The 24,404-nt window shown below is 34.7% G+C and overlaps 1 protein-coding gene across 1 annotated transcript in view; it reads left to right on the top strand.

The window, feature by feature from the left end:
* The window catches only part of ACSS3 (acyl-CoA synthetase short chain family member 3), a 140,771-nt gene that overhangs the window by 46,715 nt on the left and 69,652 nt on the right, over positions 1–24,404 (top strand). Inside the window, exons 3-5 of the mRNA XM_019751290.2 lie at positions 8,733–8,921; positions 12,557–12,691; positions 16,407–16,547. Of these exons, the coding sequence (XP_019606849.1) occupies positions 8,733–8,921; positions 12,557–12,691; positions 16,407–16,547 (465 nt within the window). The remainder of the gene's footprint in view (positions 1–8,732; positions 8,922–12,556; positions 12,692–16,406; positions 16,548–24,404) is intronic.

Raw genomic sequence — 24,404 nt, 5'->3', positions numbered from 1 at the left:
AACAGACCCAACTATTGCAATGATCTCATGTCCTTGTACCACTTCTGGGTATTTACATGTTCTCTGTGAGCACTTTTGTATATATTGATTGACTTTCAGGGTGTATTGACCAACAAAACCATAAAGGTTAACAGGAACATAGCCGAATGCTGGGAAGTGTGCTTGATGTACCCAGTGTAGTTGTTATGTTTTACATACTGTCTGTAAAAATGCCAGGGGTGTCTGTTTAATTAAAGCTTTGATTAAATAATCAGTGCAGAATTGATCTAAATGATGCAAGTTCCTGTTGATATTTCTTGCTTTTTTTTCCCACTTGCCTTTCTTTATGAGAAAAAGAATCAGAGAAACCATTTTTTCCCCTCAAAATAGAAAGACATACAAATACCTTATAAAGGAAAAACATTCTTATATTCTTATTGTACTGACTTAAATTATTTTTATTTTAATGTACAGTTAAAACTAGGTCTTGATAGTCTCTTTAAGCTCAGTACATATATGCTTACCTGAGTTATGAACAGGATGGAGGCAAATCTGCAAAGTCAGTCAAGCTGAAATCAGTGATATTAATTTCATATTGTGAGTGATGTTTTGCTGGGACCGAATGACTTATTGCAAAGAGCTTGTGGTTCTGAGGGCTGTAGCCCTAGATCCTTTGAGTTTGGCGACATGTTCCCCTGTGATGCCTGAATTCTCTTCCCATAGTAGTGCTTGAACTTCCATAAAGCCTTTTATTATACAGTGTACCATGATGTCATCTGGCCTTTACTTATATGAGATTATAAAAACAAATACAAAAACACAATGAAATTGTATGAGTGCTCAAATAATCCATACTATGCTATATTGATTTTTTTAATTGTCATCAAAATGAAAACGCAAAGTTTAAAAATGCTCAAAGAAATCTCATGGATCTTGAGACTATCTCAGACCCCAGTTTGAGAAACACTACGTTAAATAATTTATTAGATAAAGTGAAAGGAATCTGGCTTTAATTGACAGCATGAGTTAATATTATTTTTAAAAAGTATTCTCCATTAGCCATTTAATGTGGTGTTTATAGCAGCCACACTGTAATTATTTTAAAATAATAACTCTGTTTTACATTTTGGGTGTTTATTACTGTATAAACAAGTGTGTAGGGAAATAATCACCACAGCCTTTATGTTTATTGAAGGAATATAGCCATTTCTAGATGACTCACATAAATTTGTATCGAATTGAATGTTCTTTATTAATAGAACATAGTAGATTCTGTACCTTTTTAAACACAAATTTGTTAAAAAATGTGCATGTTAACCACATTATTATGCTAGATATTTTAGATATCTGCATAAAAATATGTGAATGCAAAATTGGGAAAAGTGACTTCTCTAACAGTTGCATTTTTCTATTTCATTTTAGTCCAGATGGGTTACATTTTTTCATATGTAGCAAAACTTGCTTCAGGACTTAGAATATTTTCTTTAGAAATACTCTAGGAAACATACAGAAAGGAATCAACTTCGAATTGAGCTATGTTTTAAAAACTCATTTGAGAGCTCTTTAATTGTAATTTGTACGGTATTTCTCCATATATCTATGAATAGTACTTTTCAGAGTGGTGCTTGAGTTCCAATCTAGCCAGCAAACTGCTTAACAAATAAGATAGCTGAAATACAGTTCATTAACAGTGAAAAATAACAAAGTTAGTAAATATATGATTGGAAATATTGGAGCTAGAAAAAAGCAGGTTTAATTAGAGGAAAGTGCAGAGATAGATAGGGGCCAGTGAGGAAGTTTTCAGAGGTCTTTCTGAGCAGTTTAAAGAGTAGTAGAGGTTGAGTTTACTGTGGAGGAGGCAAGTGGAGGTGGTCTCTGAGAAAGAGATTGCCTGAGGTCGGATAAGGTGAGGGGGACATCATAGTATAATTTCCCAGAGACAAAGGGAGGACATTGTGAGGATCAGCTGGAAACAGATGCATGAAGAAACCCTAGAGTTTGGCCTTTTTGATAGATGGAAGGTGGGGCAAGGGTAAAGAACATATGTAAATCGGGGCTCATAACTCTCAGACTGTCTATTGTAAACCTGTATTGTTCTCACACAATGCAGCAAAATCACATTTTCAGACAGTTTGCATTTTCAGACACAATATCCATTTAAATACCATAGTTTTAAATGGTTCTGACTTTGTGTGGTCACAAGGGGTTTTCCCCTCCCTGCTTATCCCGGTTAGATTCTTGTTTTAGCAGCATGACTCTCTTGCTGATATCCTTACCTGTCTTGCACATTGTTGTTCCATCTCACCTTCCTGGTGGAACTCCAGACCTGGATCAATCCAATTCTTTACTGTCTTCACTCCTGTATCTTAATATGTTGAATCCTGTTGGTGAAATTTCATATAACTACAGATATAGGTTATAAATTCATGGTTTCCATTTTCCATTGCGACTTCAATGCTGAATTTTAATTTTTTTTCTTTAGCGTTTATTTAATAAGTTTTGTCCTCTGCCCTACAGATGATATTTTAAACTTTTGACCTTTCCACCTCCATGCCTCACACTTAGCAGGAAACGTTAATTCAAACCTGGGAACCAACTTGTTGAACGGCGTCACTTTCCAACCAGTTGCTAAAACCAAAAACCTGGGCCCACTCTCAAACTTCCCTCCTACCACGACGCCCCTGTATCCATCGATCACCAATCCCTATACAGTTTACACTAAACATTTCTCAAATCATATCATATATTGTTAGCCCCATTGTCACAATCCTATTTCTTGTAATAATCATTGCATTGTAAGAATACGGAAAGTGCCTACTCCTAAAGAGGATTTAACACTTTTGAATTATTACACATTGTTTTTAGGATACAACTAAACTTACAGAGCTTAAGAAATCTCTAAATGATATGTGATATTGAGTCTTTATACCTTTCCAGCCCATCTCACAACTCTGTTCACCTGAATTCTTGCTCTATCCATTCTGAACTTCCTTTATTTTCATAGGCAGATGTTTGACTTACATAACAAATACCAAGAGAATTAGGAACTTTGGCAGAAACTACCCAAGGCGGAAAAGCAGGAAGAAAGCATTATTACTTGACCATTAATACCTAGAACAGAAAGATAATGGTAAAGAATGGAGGCAATCATTATTTTTCTATCCTTTGCATTATATACATTTTCTTTCCATTTTATTACATACATTGTAGTCATAATATGTGTTAATGATTGACATCAATTATATTTTCCATTCTTTTAGGCCTTGGACTTCTCCTTGATGTAGGATTATTATATCTGTCAACAATGGCCTGACCATTATTAAATAGAAGAACTGTTTTAAAATTAACAAGGTGTCCCTTTCAAGATATGATAAATTCTGAGGATCTACTCGTAAATCACAATATATGAATATTAAAGAAATGGAAAAGCACATTCCCTGTCAAGTCTATGAGCACATATGCATAGAGAAATGTGGGGTTCAACTAATTTTCTATGAAACAAACGAGTAGTTTGAAAATCACATTAGTCTTGAAAGCTCACAGATTATTGACATTGTGGTTATTTTGAGCCCGAACTAAATGGATTAAAGAATTCTCCATTTCATTTCACTTGCAAATGCATAGTCTTAAAATGACCGAATGTTGATTGAAACCTACTTGTGAAGAAAATGGAAATAAGAAAAAAGATTATTCTGGGGCATTTACTCCTTCATTTGGAAAAAATTATTTGAGAAGAAGTATGTTAGTAAATGTTTTCTAGCCCACTGGCAGATAATTGTGTTGAATATAAGATTTTATAATTTTTCTTCTAAAACTTAATAGAATTCTATTTTTAAATATGAAATATATTCTTCTCTGTTTCAGATAGTAATAATAAACTTTAGTCTTGAATATAAATGGTATACTTTTATCTTTTGAGGAAAGATTTCTCTTCTTTTAATAACGTCAACTCTACTTTGTTGCTATTGAAAGGCCTGTCTCACAATGGAATTGACTTAGTATAGCATCATATTTAAATGAAGATGATCTCAATGTCATACCCAATAAATTGTCACTGTCTTAAAAAGTTGCATTTCTAGAAGCTTCTTATAGTAAATGAAAATATTTACATTCCTGAAAGATGCCTTTTCAAGAAAGTCAGTTTTAGTATCATTTCAGATCTTAAGCAGTGTTAGTACAACTGATTTCTTTTCACAGATATTTACCTGGATGCATAGTTGGCTCATGACCAAAAATATAAACTATTCACTAGAAATTTTTATTTTTTGGTGTCTCTCTGTGTGTGTACAAGTAGAAAAACCAGAAATGTGTGTATTGTGCATGTGTATGTACATAAACACATGATTCACTTAATATATTTAAAAGTAAAATGCAGGTATTTCAGGTAATCATCACTTTCTTTGGGAAATTCTATATATTCCAAAGAACAAGTGATTTATCCCTAATTTTCATAAACTGTTTTCTCAGGTATTATAATTGGTCTTCAAATCAGTTATATTTTCTGTGATTGATTAGATTAAGGTGTGCAGTGTAACATCATTGCAGCTTATGCTTTCTCTTAACCTTTTCTGTATATAATTTTCTTTGACATGGCCTGAGGTTGCTCATGATTGTTATATTTTTACTATAATTTGGATACCAACACTATCTGTGTCATATACCAACATGATTTTATTTAGATGGACACACTTGCTGTTTGTGAAGCAAGTATTAACATACTCCATAGAACATAGTCTTTTGTCAATTTCAGCTACCGTTTATATCTGTGTCATGGGCATTTGCTCATGAAATGATACTAACCCACAGACAGCTTTTGAATGAAGATTTTCCAGAATGAATATATAAAACATTTATCGAGATAGTTTTCATTATTTATGCTAATATATTTTCATTTTATAATTCTAGCATTTAAGGTTTTACTTGTATCAAACCAAATATGTGTGCATGTTATATATAAACCAATACATGTGTGTACCATTTTACATTACATGAATATCTGTTGTTGCATCTTCCTATTTTATCATTACTATTTATGTACGCTGTTTTTTCCTGGACTCCAAATTTCTGTGCTTCAAGGACCATGTCTTTCTCATTTTCGCATCTGCAGACTTGGCCTCAGTATAGGACACATAGCAGATACTATATAAATTGAATCAAAGATAGGATAGTTCTATATTCAAATGACTTTAAATTAGTACCAACATAATGATAAATTCATATGCCACTTGGTGGAAAGAAGCAAACACTGTTGTATCTAAATGAACACATACATTTGTTTTGTTTCTTCAGGCTACCTTCACAGCCTAGTTATCCTCACGCTAGCAGAGTATCATGGCTTCACCATGATTGTGTGGGGTACGTATTGCCCTTGATGCCAGCGTGAAAACCAAAGTTAGTGTTGTGTGTCTGATATAAAACTATTAAATTGTTGATAACACACAATTTTAAGAGGGAGCAAAGCTGAATATGAAATGGGTGCATGACTCATGATTTAACTTTTTCTTCAGTTGAAAAACAACAGGCTATACAAGATATATGTTAAAATATTTTCCCTGTGGATAATAATAGAAATTATACTCAGATATCTATGGTAGGAAAAGAATACATATACATTGAATAAAAATGTCTATTTCCTTCTCTCAGTAAGTTTTCATTGAAGTGAACCTTGAAATAGCAGTCATAAAATTGACTTTTGTGTTAAAATTTCTAGCACGTTGAGTTATTATGAACTCTTTAGATTTAATATTAATAAGTAACATTTTTTAATGAAGCGTTTTTAAATATGTTAATATAGAATCAATGTCCATTTATTTTTTGTTGCTGTGAGCTCAATTTTCCATAAGCCTATTTATTAGGTCCCACCAGAAACATAGCTTCCCATATGTTTTCATAATGTATATATATATATATATATATATATATATATATATATATATATATATAATTTAGAAGTTACAATGGATAATGGATAATTTTACTAAAGTAACATTTAGTTCTGGAAAGTATTGAAAAATAAATTTTCTCAGGAGTAGCTGCAAAAAGCAAGGTTAACTAGGCCAAATGCACGCCATCTGGTGGTTATACAGATCTCGTGCAGCCTAATTTGATGGAAGGTTGTCTTCAAGGCAGTGGTTAGCAACTCCCATGCCAACAGGAGCCAAGCAGATGATATAAATGGCAGAAGTGGGTGGGAGAAAAATCAGTTAATGGCATATATCACATTCTGTTGTTATGGAACTGTGGTGTAAGCATGTACTATAAACAGGAAGAAGGAAAATATGTTTTAAACTCAGAATGGCAAGAAAAATGCAAGCTCTGTGATAGATAGCCCCAGGGAATGGTGAGTTCTGTGGCAAACCCAGCAGCTGATGATCAGGTTTCATTGTTGTCATTCAAGAACACAAATTGAGTGGTGTCAGACCTTCCAATTCTTCAAGAGAACCTGGAAATCTGTATTTGTATATGAAACCTCATTGCAATGCGTTGGCTTGTTTTTTCAAAGATGCAATATGGCCCTAATGTAAATACATCTTGGGGTCACATTGGGCTATTTTGAGATCTTTCTTTCAAAAAAGTTCTTGAATTTATTAATTTCATTTCTTTTAGAGGACAGAAAACTTTAGGGTATCTTTCAGCCACCTTGTGAAGTGAGACTGGAATATAAAGTTACTGAATCATTGCTAGATGGGGTCTTGTTGAAGATTATTTTTGTTCACCAACAGACACCACCAAGATGCTGATGGTATAACTGTAAATAGCACAAACTCTTGTCGTTGGTGTCTCTCACTGCTGTCTCTTAAATGGATCAGTAATGTGATCACGGAGCATGACCTCTTTCTACAGGGGTTACATACTGAGATGTTTGGATATAACTTTCCAAACATCTTGGTCCTTGAGCTCCATGTAGAATTTAAGTTCATGATTTATATTACTTTGATGTATCTTTCTGCAGGGCAGCTTTGAGTTCTTAAAAACATAGCACTAAATTATGGTTTGCAGTATAAGAGAGAATAAAACACGGAGATAGTTGTTCCATTCTTCCACCAGCATTCTTAACCTTGACCACGTGTTTCTCCGTCTGCGAGGAGAAAATGAGTAAAGAGAAAAAGTAATAAGAATAACAATAAAAAATAATAAAAAGAATGATCAGCATTCAGAATCCTTTGAACTTGTCTGAAAAGTAGGAGAGGCAGAATGAAGCGGAAGCCACCACAAAAAGCCATGTGACCTAATTCCTTCTCTCGGACCGCCTCTGTTCATCAGCTTAAACAGTCACATTCAAAGCAAAGCCATAGTCCTTGCAGTTGCACACAGATCCCTCCAGGCCCCTTAGCTCTCTGACCTGATCTACAACCACTTTCTCACTTGTTCTTTCTGTTCGGATCCCCTAGTCTCCCAGTCGCTTCACATATGACCCCCCTTACACCTTTGTACTGACTGGTGTTCTCTCTGCCTGAGACAGTGTGCTCACAGATAACCACCTATTCTCAAGCTTCTACATGTCTTTGCTAGAATGTCCCTTTCTTATTGAGGTCTACCCTGGTCATCCCGTTGAGAATTATATTCCCTGCTCTCCTAATCCCCTCTGCTTTGCTGGATTATTGGGGAGTGTTATCCCTCCCCAATAACACTGAGTACCTTTAACATAATACATATTTTACTTATTATGTTTATTGTATTTCTTCTTCTAAAATGTAAATACTCTGAGGATAGAGACCTTTGTCTTGTTTTGTTTACTGTTATTTCAGAAAACAGTGTCTGGCATAGACGGGTACTAAATATGTATGTTTTAAAATGAAAGAATGTTGAACTTCGTAATCATTTAGGTCTGGGCATACTTCCCACAGCCTTCTGTAATTGCCTATGGAAAGGTTTCTTGCAACAAATTATACCATGTGAGGGCTTATGATCTGTTTTGTCTTTATTACTAGAAATTGCAAAAATACAAGTTAAGAGGAAAGGCATTTGCATGTTGGGTCTGCGAAACACATGTTAAAAGTAAAAAGAAGTTTGTATGTTTGGTCTCAATATGGAAGGCGGTCACTCTGTATAGATAATTTGTATAAAAAACTATAAAGAAAAAATAATTGGCTTGAGGCAGTAAAAAGAGCAAGAATATGAGGTCAAAAGACCTGTGTGGTATCCTGTTTACACTAGTTACTAGCTCTCTCACCTCTGATTAGCCATTTATTGTCTCTGAGCCTCAGTTACCTTATCTTTAAAATAGGAATAATTATAGTAATAGACTGTCTTTTTACCTTATAAGTGTATAATGATACATCTTCTTTCTGAATACATACTTGTTTTCTTCAATAATTAACCAAGCATATATCTAAATTTATGATCATTTTTTAATTTTTCTGTTAATGTGACAGATTCACCCATTAGAATAAAAGGTCAACAAGGACGCATCTGTGTCTTTGTTTTACAAAGTCATATTCCCAACTCGAAACAATGTATGACACATAATAGTTGCTATGTAAATATGTCGTTGAATGAATAATTAAGCAACTTTAAGCCATGAAGTTCATATGGTATAATCATAGTAAATTGGTTTGTACTTAATTATAATACAGGTGTTTTATTGTTGTCACTGTCTAAACACTTGTCTTCATCTTCACCATCAAACGTGTTTCTCAGGCTGCTTTAATCCACTACCAAGAGGAGATCATCATCTTGCATTACTGCCTTAACTTCGAAGTGTAGTGAAATAGCACAGAAAACACTTTGCTGATCTAATGATTTTGTTCTAGGTCTCTAAGCTGGCAGGTGTTTTGGTCAAGCATGGTGTCCAGAAAGGTGACACCGTGGTTATCTACATGCCCATGATCCCGCAGGCGATATATACCATGCTGGCGTGTGCAAGGATAGGAGCCATTCACAGTCTCATATTTGGGGGATTTGCATCCAAAGAACTAAGTAGTCGCATTGATCATGCAAAGGTAAGTGCTTTATTTGGAGAAATCAAGTAGCAGCTATGCATAGTACAGCCATCTCGGCAGATGAATCTTCCAAGAGTGATCTGTATTGATTAGAGCCACTTTTCAAATAGGATACTTAAAGTTTACCTTTTCTTTGGCATATATCTGTTAACCAAAACTGTATTCTGAGTCAGTCCTATGTGAAAGACATCCTGCTAAGTGCTGTGAGGAATATAAAATATAAAATAAGGTGCATGTCTTTTAAGTTAGCTTGCCATATATTTGGGTATGTAAGACAAGTGAAATAACTAATAATGAATTTATTATTTATTCAACATATATTTATTAGGCTCCCACTATGTGCCTGGTACTATCCTTGGAACAGGATAATAAATGATACTTGTCAAATGGATGGAACACAACTAGTTTTGTAAACTACATACTTCCAGGAATGGTGGTATAGCACAGAGGTTAAGAGAGGGTGCAAGGGAGGGGTGGATTTACACATTTAATGGGGTACTACAATAACAAACTTGATAAGGCTGTTATGAAATATCATTGAGGTACTGAATTTAAGACACTTAACACAGTACCTGGCCTAGAGAACTCATTTAAAAAAAAATTAGCTATTATTCTATGAATTTAGAGCAGGGATCAGCAAACATTTCTCTTTATGTTGCCAGATAGTACATAATTTAGGCATTGCAGGTTTTGTGGTTTATGTTGCAAGTACTCGGCTGTGCTGTTATAGCACAAAAGCAGCTTCAGATGCTACATAAATGAAGGGCATGGCAGTGTCTCAATAAAACTTTATAGAAACATGCTGTGGGTAGGGTGTGACTCTCAGCCATAGTTTTTATACCCCTGATCTAAAGAAAGGAGTGATTTCTTCTAGTTGGGTGGCCACAGAAAGCTTCCTGAAGGATGTGAGATTTGAGTTAGATCTTGGCTGAGTTAGATCTTCAGCTAGTTGAAGAGAATTACATCATGGGATCCAAAAGGAGAGAAGAAGAATATGAGTCTGGTAGTAGAGACGGTAAAATTCTATTGGAGGCCAGTGATTAGACCGATGTGGCGGAAGAGGGTGAGAAATTGAGCTTGCGGAGGTCGTTCATGTCTGAACTGGATCCTGTAGACCTTGACCAGTCAAAGTTTTTGAGCAGATGAGTGTCATGTTTTAAGCAAAGAGAAGAGGAGACAAGTCTTGCAATATGATATGAGTAGGAGAGAGGTTAAAGGCTGGAATCAAAAAACCTTTGGTAGGTGGTCTGTTTGCGAAGCGATAGGCAGTGTGCAGGAGAAGCGTAATAGCAGTGGGAAGGAAAAGGAAGGATGGTCGATGCAAGAATAAGAGGTGATTGACCTTCAGAGTTTTTAACAAAAACGGAAAAACACATATATAATGAAGGCTCCCTGACTGCTAGGCATAGTGAGGTTTTGCATGTCTGACTTAATCTGGAATAGATCAGTTTTTAGACCTAGAAGCTGGTTTGTGGCCTGACAGGATTTACTTTTTGTCTCTCTCTTTTTAAAACATGTTGACTTAGGGCTTATGAAGGGAAACCTAAGGGGGATATCAGTGAGGCGCTGATCTACAAATCAGTGGGTAGTTGGGGACTGGTCTGAGACAGCTATAGACTCCAGTTTTTCAGCTACAGCGATCTGTAACACCATTTAGATAAAAGTATGAGATGTATCATTTCCTTCTTGTAAAATTTTACACATGTGGGGCATTTGAGATATATAAAAAATAAGGATTTAGAAAACTTATGCTATACCACTAGAGAGTTTTCATTTATAACACACACACGTACACAACTTTTTTAAAGAGTTTAGGCAGTAAGTGCATATTGTGGGCTAGACCATTGACCAGGTCAAATTGAAGGTGAGGGGATGGAGACAGAGATACATGTCTGAGATATTTGGATACAACTAATAGTTCAAATTAGGGATGATTTTGATGTCATTATTTTCAAATAAATAGGCTAAAGATATGTTTTATTTTTAACAGAAGGAAATGGGAAGACTATATTCTAATAAGTTAGTCTAGACCCAATAAAACCTCCAATAAAAGGCTAGTAGAAAACTGAAATGGATTGTTTTTCTAGAGAAAGAGTCTAATTTTTACTTTATTAAGTTATTCAAGTTTTGATATAGTCTATATAGTTTTAATTCGATATGTAACTTTCATTTATTCAGAATTCTAATCTTAGGGAATGTTATCTAGAGTTATTTTTGTAAGTATTACAGGTGTTAAAATGTGAATTATATCCAAATGTCTGACCTTTTAAAAATATGATAAAAAGAAACAAGACTTATTTTTCTTCTTTCCCTTTGTTCCCTTCTAAAAGGCAGCTTGATATAGTGGAAAGAGCAAGTTTCTGTAATCAGACAGAATGGGGTTCTTCTTTCTCGTTCCACCCCTTATAACCGGGGGCAAGCTAGGTTAACTGCCCTGAACCTCAGCTCCATGAATATTAAGTGATATCCAAAAAGCAGAAAATACTACATATGCATATATTTGGCATAATATAAACCTTCCCTAGATGAAATGTATTATAACCAGAAATCAGATTCAGGAAAGATGCACTATCTGGGATTGATTATCTGCCGCCTGAATAATTTATTACCTGTCTCCTTTGCTTTGGATTGCTTAGTGAAGAAACCGTGTACTTAAAGGAATAAACACATGGTGGGTTTTTTTTCTGCAAATGAATGAGAATTTTGGTTCAGCTCCACAAATATTTATTGAGAGCTTATGGTATGGCAAGCATTGTAGCAGGCCTAGGGGCACGGTGATAAATGGGATCCAGATTTGGCGCTGGAGAGCTTCCTGTGCAGTGGAGGGGATGAAGGGACACTTCGGCCATCCTCAGACATCTGAGGCTTACCCAGAGCTTACCAAGGAAAGGAGATGAACCCTAACTTCTTCAGCCCCTCAAAGGTGCCTTTTGGTTAGGTCTGCGTGTATCTTGAAGAATGACTAGCAAGTTGTCAGGTAAAGAAGCGTGCCAAGTGTGTCTTCATGATGGGTAGGTTCAGGTTTTGTGGGCATAAAACTTAAAACATTTGGTGGCCTTTTTAAAAAAGTATGACAAAATTACAAATATAAGATTTGGTGAAAATGAATATGTATTTGGAATGAGAAAAGAATCATTAAATAATTATTGGAGATTTGGGACCCTTTCTTATGTGGTCTCTCTGCTCTTTAAGTGGAGATGCTTCCATAAAAAGCATTGAAAACACTTCCTGATAGCAACTGGGTGGGCCCTCTGTGCCTAAGAAAATGCTACAACTTCAGCAACAGCCACCTGTTATGGGGTAACTGCAAGTGAGGGTTCCCTAGGCTTGCATTTACTGGTTCATGGAAAATCTACCTGGTTTAATGAATTCTTTGAAAAATGTTTTTTGTTCTTTTATAACAGCTTATGCTTATTAGCCAAAGGTGTAATTTTGAACAGGTGAGATTTATGTGCAAGTGGTTAGTTCTATAACACTTAAAAAGGGCTTCTTGGTATTCAAGCCATTTATTCAATAGAGAACAGAATTATTCAAACATTTCTTTAGAAATGTGTAACTGCCTGTCTATACCTGAAATATTGTGATTACCTTAATTAGGATTGTTACGCTTTCTCAATTTTTTTTTCTTTTTGTAGCCCAAGGTGGTTGTTACAGCATCCTTTGGCATTGAACCTGGAAGGAAGGTAGAATACATACCACTTCTAGAAGAAGCGCTGAGAATAGGACAACACAATCCATATAAAGTTCTCATTTACAATCGTCCAAATATGGTAATCTGAATATTAAATTTGGTTCTTGCTTATTATGATGTGCTAAGGATGATTCTAGTTTTGAACATTTGAAACAAACCCTTGATTTATAAATCATTAAATATACTTCCTAAATGTCTCTATTTTTAGCAATACATATATATATATGTATATATATTAGATAGGAATGATATTTTATCTTTACGAAAAACTAGCTTAAATATTGAAACACAGAAATACCCATAATATTAATGAATTAGAGTCTATGTATAGTTTATAGTGGTGTCATTTATTAATTCAATTATAACAATAATAATATGAGTACTAGCAAATACTTATTGACCTGCTTGCTTACCATGTGATTTTTAAGACACTCTACTAATGGATAATTTAAAAAATCTTCCTGATAACTCTGTGAGCTAGGTGATAGCATTATTCATATTTTAAAGAAGAGGAATCCAGTAAACTGGGTGATAAACTTGCCCAGCTAGTACATATCAGGATCATGATTTGAACGCATGCTCTCTGCCTGCCTGCTTGGTTCCTAAGTTATCCTGCCTTGTGGATAGAGGTGTGATTAATTTGTATGTAAAATATCTTTTAAAAACTTTGGAAAAGGTGTTTAGTCCAGAAATAAAAGCTATGTTCAGGAAAACAAAATAAGAATATTTTAAACAGATATATTATTCTGTGATCCTTGAAAGAAGAAAACACAGTACAATACATCAATGAATGTATTTTACAATGTTTTTCCTAGTTAATTGGACCTAATGGCCACCTTATTTCTACATCCAAGCAAATATCCAGCTATTTACAGCAGGGATAACTTGGGTTTCTAGCAGATTAAAATATTTTGCGGAAGGAAAATTGCAAGAGTTTGAAGAATCATGTATAATTTTGCAGAACTCTTGAGAACTTAGCTGCAGAAAATGCTTAAATGACAGGATATAAGAACAGACAGCATTAAAACTATGTCATTTTGATTACCACTAGCAATTCCTATTACACATTAAATTCCTGTGTAAAGTTTTAGTAGTCTGTGGTCCATGAACTGCTACTCTCAATGATTTTAATATTCTTACTGTCTCGAAGGATTTTTAGTTTCTTTTAGATGACCTCAAGCACATTTTTTTTTAAAAAAAAGGATTGTTGCTATTGTATTAGGGAATGCAAAGTCAGCACTAAAGAAAGCTTTAGGTAAGAGAAGGTTCTAGGACGACTAGGAACACACACATACAAAAATGTTTACGTGCGTATGTGTGTGCTCTTCACATGTATATGAAATGTAGAATTTATAAAGAATGTAAGCCAGGCCCTTCTAAGTTACTTTCAAATACTAAGTACTTTCAAATACTTCTTGTATAATTCTCACAAACCAGTAAAGTAGATGCTATTTTTGGCTCCATTTTACAGATGAAGAAACTGAGTCTTGGAGAGGTCATACCGCAGTCACAGCTAATAAGTGGCAGAGCCAAGATTTGAACTCCAGTTAAATGACTTTTAACTGATAGGCTGTATGCTATTTCATTTACTTTACAACATAATGGCTGTGGATATGAATGTTTACTCTTCAGATTTTTCTAATGCAAATCTCTTTCCTATTAATAGGTAGAGATCCACTCCTCTTACCCCTCTCCCATAACTGGCTCACTTTCTCTCCCTCTCCCTCTTTCTTAAGATACTTCGTTCTATTTTGACTTACCTTTATTTTAGATGAGGGCTTTGGATGTCTCTTGTCCTTCATATTAGATTTGCTGTTTAGACAGTAATTAAGCCCAGTGGACTGGCTTTGCTTTGACTTCAGAGAGACACAAATTGAGCCTCTCATTAACCAGATTTGCATTTTTGCCAGAGGCGGTAGAAACCTGGCTGCCACTCCTAAGCCTCAAGCAAGCATTGACAGAATCAAAGGAATACCAATCACATCAGTCAATTCTACCGCTTGCACAATAATGCCTTTTAAGAATGATAATAACTATGATAATAACTAGGAAGGACATGTCTATAGGAGTAAATACCTGGGTTGCCAAAAAAAATGTATACACAGGACTGATACTCATCTTTGGTTATCAGTATATATTGAATATTACATTTTTAATACAGTTTTTTGTCTTTCTTAAAATGTGTATAGATTTGTTTTTGGCACCCTCTGTATATGTAAAATCTAATGTTGCATTTATCTCTCTCTCTCTCTCTCTCTCTCTCTCTCTCTCTCTCTCTCTCTCTCGCCAAATCTTCTTTACACATGCCTGCATTTCCTAGCCTGAAGAATAACCATTTATTTAAGTTCTCATGTCATTTGATCTGTAATTATTTTTGTAATGACTCAATTGACATTTTTACTTGTGCAGTGTGATTATTTTTTTTATAGGTCTGTAATTTTGATGTCAGAACCTTGATAATTGAAATTAGTTATGTTTATCTGAGGCAGTTTGTCACAGAGTTAACTATTTTTATTCATCTAAGTGGCATACTAGGGCTTATCAGAGTATGGCTGGCAAATCCTAAAATTTCACCTTTATGAAGTTCAATTCAGATTATTATCTATCAGTGTGTGTATATTCATATAGGCATTGTATTTGTGATATTACATTTTGTTAATTTTTAATGAAACATTTAAAAATACGACCATTTTTTACAACCTTGATTAATACATTAAGGAGCCTGAAAAATGGAAATAGCCTGGGTTTTCTAAATCACTCAGAGTCTCTGGACTTAGCTTTACCTTGATTACAGGTACTCAGTAGGTGATGGATCTTATTAACTTCCCTGAGGAATGTGTAGCCTTACCTTGTGCCTATATTAATAAGGTTCCCAAGTGTAAACTTTCTGATGCGTCATCTTTAGCTAGTTATCATTTCAGAAAGTAACTAAACATGTTATTTAAATAGATGTAACTCCCCATTACAGTAATTTTTCCATAAGCTACTTCCTCCTCTTCACCTGTCTGGCTTATTTCACTAGGACCATGTTTAAAAGATCTGTCTACCTTCTTTTAAGGTGTATCTGTCTAACTCATGACTCTGTTATCGTAAAGTTTACAACACAGAGCTTGGTTCTAGGACCAAAAGAGAAAACAAACATTTCTACCATATTAATCAATGACCTAGATGTAGAAAAACTTGGATAGCATTTTAGATATGTTATATACTCCCATTAATTTTCAAAACGGATTTTTCTTCTTGAAAATGCCAAAGTAGATTTTTTCCTCCACCCCTGAAAATAAATTAATGTTCTTTCATTTGGAAAGATGTCCACAGTGTTATTCCTAAATGCTCCTTGTATGAAGAGAAATTTTTATGGATTAGTTGATATTTCATTGCAGAGACTGTAGTTCCAAAGTAAATGAAATAGGTTATGAAAAGTAGAAATTAGTTTATAAAGTTAATAGTGCACATACATGTATAGAAACATGGACCTCTGTTAGTTACACTCTTGATTGTTGATGAAAACTTGATTGAATCAAATTGAGTTTCTTAAGGTTATCCCTAGATTTGAATAAAACATGTTCTTTTGTCAGTTCAGTTGAAGCCAACGTCAAACTGTTGGACTTTTGTGAACGTTTGTCTTAACTCACGACCCTGAGATATTTAGTCATAAATCTGATATTTCGTGCTATATAGATAGCCTAGATTTTTTCAGTCAGATGCTCAGACTAATGTAGATTTAGCTATTCTCAGTTCTCCGGATTTAATCTCCTTTGTTCAGTGCATATTGCTGTATTTTTGCTCTGTAGGAGACAGTTCCTTTGGCTCCAGGTCGTGACCTTGACTGGGATGAAGAGATGGCAAAAGCACAGTCACATGATTGTGTCCCTGTTCTTTCGGAACATCCACTGTATATTCTTTACACATCTGGAACAACAGGGCTGCCGAAGGTATTCACTCTCTTATGGATAACGCTCTATAGCAGCAGATTTCTCTTGCATTGAGAATGTTTAATTATTTTTTTATTTTATTTTTTTTAATTAAATTTATTGGGGTGACAATTGTTAGTAAAATTACATAGATTTCAGGTGTACAATTCTGTTTTACATCATCTATAAATCCCATTGTGTGTTCATCACCCAGAGTCAGTTCTCCTTCCATCACCATATATTCGATCCCCCTTACCCTCATCTCCCACCTCCCACCCCCTGCCCCCCTTACCCTCTGGCAACCACTAAACTATTGTCTGTGTCTATGAGTTTCTGTTTCTCATTTGTTTGTCTTGTTCTTTTGTTGTTTTTGGTTTATATACCACATATCAGTGAAATCACATGGTTCTCTGCTTTTTCTGTCTGACTTGTTTCGCTTAGCATTACTCTCTCAAGATCCATCCATGTTGTCACAAATGTTCCTATATCATCTTTTCTTACTGCCAAATAGTATTCCATTGTGTATATATACCACATCTTCTTTATCCATTCATCTGTCGAAGGACATTTTGGTTGTTTCCATGTCGTGGCCACCGTAAACAAAGCTGCAATGAACATTGGAGCACACGTGTCTTTATCTCTAAATGTTTTCAGATTTTTTGGGTAGATACCCAGGAGAGGGATTGCTGGGTCATATGGCAATTCTATTCGTAATTCTTTGAGGAACCTCCACACTGCCTTCCATAACGGCTGCACCAGTCTGCATTCCCACCAACAGTGTATGAGGGTTCCTTTTTCTCCACAGCCTCTCCAACATTTGTTATTATTTAGAATGTTTAATTATTGACTGAAAATGTTTGCAGACTCTACCTTGAGGTTTAGACTTAGGTACTTTATATTTAAAGAAATGTTGTGTTTAAATATTGAAAAATATTAATTGTATTTAAGGTCACATGCTTTGCTCCAACTTCTTCCAAAATCTTTACATATATCAACAATATACAACTGCTTTAATAAGCTATGAAAATCAATAGATATTTGACCAAATATCAGTTGGTTTAATAAAATTTTATACAATATATTTTAAATGAAATGTTTTTTTAAATTAAGGTATAACTTTCATAAAATATGGGATTGATTTTTGATTAGGGAAATTCAATTCTTTGTTATAAACACAAGTTTGAGAATTGGTCTAGACAGTTTGAACAACAGGCAGTTTATCCAGAATAGTGAACTCAGATTTGCAGCACTGAAAACACTCACAGATTTTAAAATCTGCTTACCATGAAAGGTGTTTACACATAACAAAGTTAAAAGCATCAATATTTATGAAAGTGTCAGATAACAAATGAATTTCACTTTTACCTGACATCTCCAAATAATACTGTTTCTTCATACAATTTCATAAAGGCTTGCAATACCATCTTTCTATTCATCTTTGTTAGGGGATTTACTGTTCAGTGAATCACAGAATTTTAGTGGGGGAAGGGACCTTCACAGTCGCTCACATCCTGGAGGGCAATGGCCTCCGTATTAATATTAGATCTCTGTAGCATCAGAGTTCTGAAAACATAATCGATTAATAATCTTAAAAAAGGAAAATTAAGGTGTTTCATATAAAACTTGTTTGTGAAAAAGAAAACATTTGGTGGGGGAATATAATCTCGCTGAGGAGAGAAACCATGTTTTATTACATTTTAGTCTATTGTGCTTTGTATGTGGTTGTGCTCATAAATTTTTGTTGAGTGCATAAATAAACAAATATATTTGTGTCATGTGTTTTTTTTTTAAACAACTCTAGTCAATTTGAAAAATAAATATTTGTTATATTGAAGACTCTAAGACTTGTTTAAGTAGTCCAAGTGATCTGCTGGACACAATCCTTACCCTCCACCTTTTGCAATTCTGCATTATGCACCAGCCACGTAGAATCCAACGGAACACTTGGATGTAAAATAAGAGGGGACTCAGCAAATTTCAATCTAATATAAAACTATCAACACGAGAGGAAACCCTTGACCCTGAAAACTTCGTACAACCTAACCAAAAACAAAACAAAACCAAAAAACAGAAAGTCACTTTAGCTCCTTAAAAGCCTAAAGGGGTCTTATGAAAACATTTGCACCACCTTCCAATTTTAAATCACTCTGAAATTCACTGTGTCTGAATGGGAATCTGTGTGGGAGGATCAGAAGAAGAACTTGTCAGAATCTCAAAACTGACTTAGCCAGTGTAGTAGAAAGCAAAGAAAACTATAATCAGAGCATTAAATCTAAAAAGTGGTGGTTCCAAATAAAGAAATATCCTAGCTAGTACAGGTTTTCTCTGGGTCTAGTTCTCTTCTGGATTCCTAGATGCTCAAACTGAAGATCTTTTGATGATTGAATCGTTCTCATTAGATCCTAATATACCGTACTGAAGATAATCTATTTCAATAGATTGGAGAAGGCTTTAATTGTTTGGAGCTCTCTAGTCAGATTGGATTCAGCTCAATTCAATATATATGTATTGAGTGTTCATTCTGTGCTAAAAGAGACAAAAAATATGAGTAAACCACAGTCTCTTCAGTCTAATGGGGTTGAAATATATATATATATATATATATATATATATATATATATATATATATATATGCTTGCTCTATGGGGGCAAAGTTATCTCTCTCTTGAAAAGATGAGATTCAATGGTATCTGAATGATTGAATTCAATTAATTCAACAAATAGTACTGAGCATGCAAATATGTGTCTGGCTCTCTTTCTAGAAGTTTATATTCTCTAGGTGGGACACAGGCACTGAACAAATAAAGAGCTACGTAATATGTGACAAGTGTTATGAAGGAAAGTAAAGCAGAGTAAAAGGACCAAGTGATTGGAAGAATCTCAGGGAAAGCTCTTGATCAGGTGACGCTTGCAGAATGAGTGGGACTTCTTCATAGAGTGACATCACAGGGAAGAGGGCATTCCAGGTAGAATGGCAGCATAAGTGAAGGCAGGAGTATGCACGGAAGGTTCCAGGATGGCTAGTGCATATGGTGCGGAAGAACAAATGGCTAGAAATGGAGGCATTGGCCAAACTCTTAAAATTTAGTCAAGTTTAGATTATATTCTGTATATTAGGGATGAAGGGCACTAATATTTCTTAAGCAGGAAAGAAAAATATGAAGGAAGGTAACCTTTGTAACATTTTTTGGGAAGATAGACAAATATATGCAATGGAGGCAAGCGCATTGGTTTTCAGGGTGTTTAATTAACTTAGGACTTAAGACGATGAATTCCGATTTGTTTCAAGGATAGGAGTGAGGCAGCAGAGGAGTCCAAGACTTTGAACCTGAGAACCTGGGAGGGTGGTTTTGAATATTTACTGAAATAGATGCACAGGAGGATAGTTTAGGGCTGGGGAAACAGAGTTCTTTAACACACTGAGTATGATATGTGTTTGGGGCAGTAGCATGGAGATGCCTAGCCAGTAGTTGGAGGTGACGGTCTGGGTCCCAGAAATACATCTGGGTTTGTAGCTAGACCCTTGTGGGTTAACAGTGTAGAGGTGTGGTGTTTCATGGGTGAGTAGATTTTGCAAAGTAGAACATGCAAAATGGCAAGAGAAAGTAATTGTCTCCCACGATCTCTCAGAAATACTTCCTTCAGCCCTCTAGTGGACATTAGAATTTAAATAGTGTTGATATTATACATTGCCAACAAATCTTTATGCCGCTTATTATATTCTACTTTATACATTAACTTTTATTTACTATCTTCATGAGATTTCGTGTTCTCTGGGGTCTTAGAATATATTTCATATACCTTTGAATCCACTACTATGTCAGCAACCTTAAAACTGGGCCACGGTAAATCCTCCGAGTACTATTTGTTAAATGACTTCTTACTTTTCCAGTTAGCTTCCAGCATCCTCTTTATTCATAAAGTTCTCACTTCATTTTTGATAGGCATAATCAGGATTAATGGGATCTGAAATTTTAATATTGGGATTCCCAGAATAGAAGTACAGGAAAGATGAGCACATATGCATTTATGAAGCATTTAAATATAAACTTCATGTCATCATACAGTTTGTTTTCTCAATCTTTAATCTTCACAAGGAAAAATAATGTTGTGAGCTCACAAAAATACACTGCTTAAAAATACTCATTTCTCATAGGCACATATAAGACACCCATAAGGCAATCTGTTCTTTGGTTAGAATTTGCAGATATATTTAGGGCATATTTGCATCTCTGCATCTGCCAACTCTGGATTTGTCAGGTTGCTGTATGACAGGTTAATCTGTTAGCTGCTGCAAATATTCTACCAACCACAGTGGAGCTACTTTGCATGCATTTTTGTCCTGTGGGTTTCTATGCTGTTTGGTTTGAGTGCCTGTTCAGGATACAATAGAAGAATCCCTCATCTAAATGTGGTGTCCTTTTGGGAGTGGGAGAGTTAGTGATGATTATATTTATCTTCTTTCTGCTTATATCATGGAGGGGCAGTGCTAAGAACAACAACAACAAAAGTTCAGTGCTAAAGGAGAATGGGGGAAAGAAACTAAAAGGAAAAGATTGAAAGGAGGGCATGACAGGATGGGGTAGATAAGGCCTTTTGTCCTTATGTGCATTTACATAACTTATGTCTCTTTTATTCCTGCATATTAGGTGATGCATTCATGTTCCCTACCCTAGGGGAAAAAATAAGAAAAAGTCAAACAAAAAAGCAGTGAGCTGTTTTGTTTGTGTTATAATTCTTGCAGTTAAAGTGCTGGATTTACTACAATTTTGCCCCATCTCACAATTGTTCAGATCAATAAAAAATTATACCGCTGCTAAAGTATCCTCCATAGAGGCAGCATGGAGTCATCCAGAAGCTTGCAGCAAGAGATTTTATGTTTCATGAAATACCCTAAATGAAACCATTCCATTTTTACTAATAGGATTCACTACTTTCTACACGTTTCAAAGGTTTCTCCTGAACAAAAAAGAGTATTTTCAAGGAGAATATTTTTCATACATGTGCATATTCATTGAACTGTTCACTTATTTAATCTGTCAACAAGTGTATTAAATGCCTCTTCTATGCCAGGCACCATGCTGAGGAGACAAAGGCATTCTCACAGCCCCAAAGTGGTGGGGGAGACATAGCGCTTGGTTGGGGGTGTCAGTGCCTGGAGGGCCTGTGTAGGCCCTGGGGCCATAGGACAGGACAGACTGTTGCTGTGGGATCCCTGACAGCTTTCGGAGGAGTGGCACTTTCACAATGTCTTTACATGTTTGTGAGGTGAAATAGGAGCTAGCCAGGTTCAGAAAAGGATGGGAATGGTGCTCATGCTAGAAAGAAGGAATATCATCTGTAAAGCCACAATAAGAATAAGAATATTGTGTTGGCTTTTTAAAATTATCAGAATTATACCTTTTATTTCTCAACCTACTGACTCCAACCATTGTTTAGTGATGGATTTCTTTACTTCAGGTAAAATATTTCTTCTCTATTTCTTCTCAAATTGTCAGGCTGAATTTATATAATATATAAATAAATAAATATATATATATATATATAATATATATATCTATATATATCTCGGAGGTGACAAAAAAATATACACATGACTTGTATTCATCTTTTGTTATCGGTATAGTTACAATTTTAAAAGTTTTTTTCTTTCTTAAAATGTGTATACATACATTTTTTTGGCACTCTCTATATAAGTATACATAGGTATATACACATATAAACACACATATATAGAGAAAAAGATATTTACATATACGAGATCTGACAAGTTCGTGAACTCGTCCTAGAAAAAGTGCCACATACCTCCTTGCTGAATATCACTACGGTCACCTTCAAAGTACTCCCCTTGGGAAGCTATGAACTGACGCAGTGCCTAGTCCACCCTTCAAAGTAATTTTGGAACTCTTTCTGGAATGGCCATCAGAGCTGTCTTCGTATTACCTTTGATGTCTTGAATGTCATCAAAATGTCTTTCTTTCAATATTTCCTTTATATTCGGGTAAAGAAAGAAGTCATGGGGAGCCAGATCAGGTGAGTAGGGAGGGTGTTCCAATACAGTTATTTGTTTACTGGCTTAAAACTCCCTCACAGACAGTGCCGTGTGAGCTGGTGCATTATCATGATGCAAGAGCCATGAATTGTTGGCAAAAAGTTCAGGTCGTCGAACTTTTTCATGCAGCCTTTTCAGCACTTCCAGATAGTAAACTTGGTTAACTATTTGTCCAGTTGGTAAAAACTCATAATGAATAATCAGTCTGATATCAAAAAAGGTTAGCAACATTGTTGCAACAAATTCACAAATTTAATTGTCGGATATTTTAATTGTGTGAATAAATATATATCTCATGTATGTAAATATGTAATTTGTCTTGTATAAGCTTTTATTACAGAGTTGGATGATGGAAGGGCTCAAATTAGGAAGTATGAAGCTTTGTCACATACTGCACACATCTCTTACATGAGTATTTTGAGATTTGCCTTTCAAATTTTTATAGATCATTAAAAAAAACAAACATTTTTGGTATGAAGAATTCCAAGCTCTTATTCTTACCACACACCACAGTCTTCCTTCCTCTTTTGCTGCAACCCATATTCTTAATATTGTTCCAACTGTATTTTTCTTAAGTTGTGGCAACCCAAACTGTACAGAACACTTGATATGGACATGTTTTCTGTTTTACTTTAATGGCCTCATTTATGATACTTTGTGGCTTCCCTTGTCTTCAAGGGCAACTTATTAAGCTGGAAATCATAAAGAGCCATCTGTGATAACTCTGTGGTCCCATTCCTGGGTAATTAATAATCAACTTTTAAATTTGTTCCTACAGATAGAATTTTTAAATACCTTATACACTAAAAATGCATATGTATATGTGTGTGTGTATAGATATAGATATAGATCTATCTATCTATCTATCTATCTATCTATCTATCTATCTATCTATCTATCTATCTGTATATCTCAAAGAGCACCTTCACATTGTCTCCTTTCCCATTTCTGAGACTGACTTAACTTTTATGTCTTTATTTGGGGCACAGAGTGTTATTCCCACCTGGATGTCTTTCAAGTATTAAGGCTGATCCCATAAAAAACAGAACAATATATTGGCAGGTTGCAGGGCTTTTCTGAGACTATATTAGGTCATCTAATGTCTTTACTTTTAAGGTTTCTAGAGTATAAATACATGAAAACAGAGTTTCAAAGGAATAAAATGTAGTATGCTTGTGTTTTAGGGTTAAGCATTGATATTGAATAAGTATTTTTACCTCAAACTCAAGGTTTTAAATGCATTTTAAAATGCAATTTTAAATTTCTCATTAATTTTGCATACTTAGAATATAATTTTTTAAAATGATTTATGTGTTTTCAAAGGTTAAACAAGTTTTCTCTTTTGCATTTTAATTATCATTACCTGGAAAATAGGATTACAGACAAGAAACAAAAAAATACTTTCTCACATAGTTTTAGTCACATATTAATATTTTAACGGAATCTTTTATTTTTTTTTACTTTCAAACTTCTGGTAGAAGATCTAGATGAAAAATATGAAACTTTACAGTTCTTTTTTTGCACCATATCAAGTACTCAGAATATTGAAAACTATCATCTGAATATTTTGGACGCAAGACCAAATTTCACACCTAGTCTAGGTTAATGAATGGTAAAGTGATGTTTGATGTAAATTTTTTACTCATCCTTTAAAAAAAAATAAAAATAAATGGATATCAGAGACCAATGAAAACCAGACATTTTGGGTTATTTCTCTATTTTAGCTCCATTTTAAATGTTTTTAATGAGAAACTTTGATGGTAACTTTATTTTGACATTTCTGCCTTTTGGATGGTATTAGCACAGGGAAAATAAATAAATAAATA

Source organism: Rhinolophus sinicus, linkage group LG02, assembly GCF_036562045.2.
Source record: "Rhinolophus sinicus isolate RSC01 linkage group LG02, ASM3656204v1, whole genome shotgun sequence".
In the NCBI taxonomy this organism is placed as follows: domain Eukaryota; kingdom Metazoa; phylum Chordata; class Mammalia; order Chiroptera; family Rhinolophidae; genus Rhinolophus; species Rhinolophus sinicus.
Note: the sequence above shows the minus strand (reverse complement) of the source record. Positions and strands in the feature narration are given on the sequence as shown.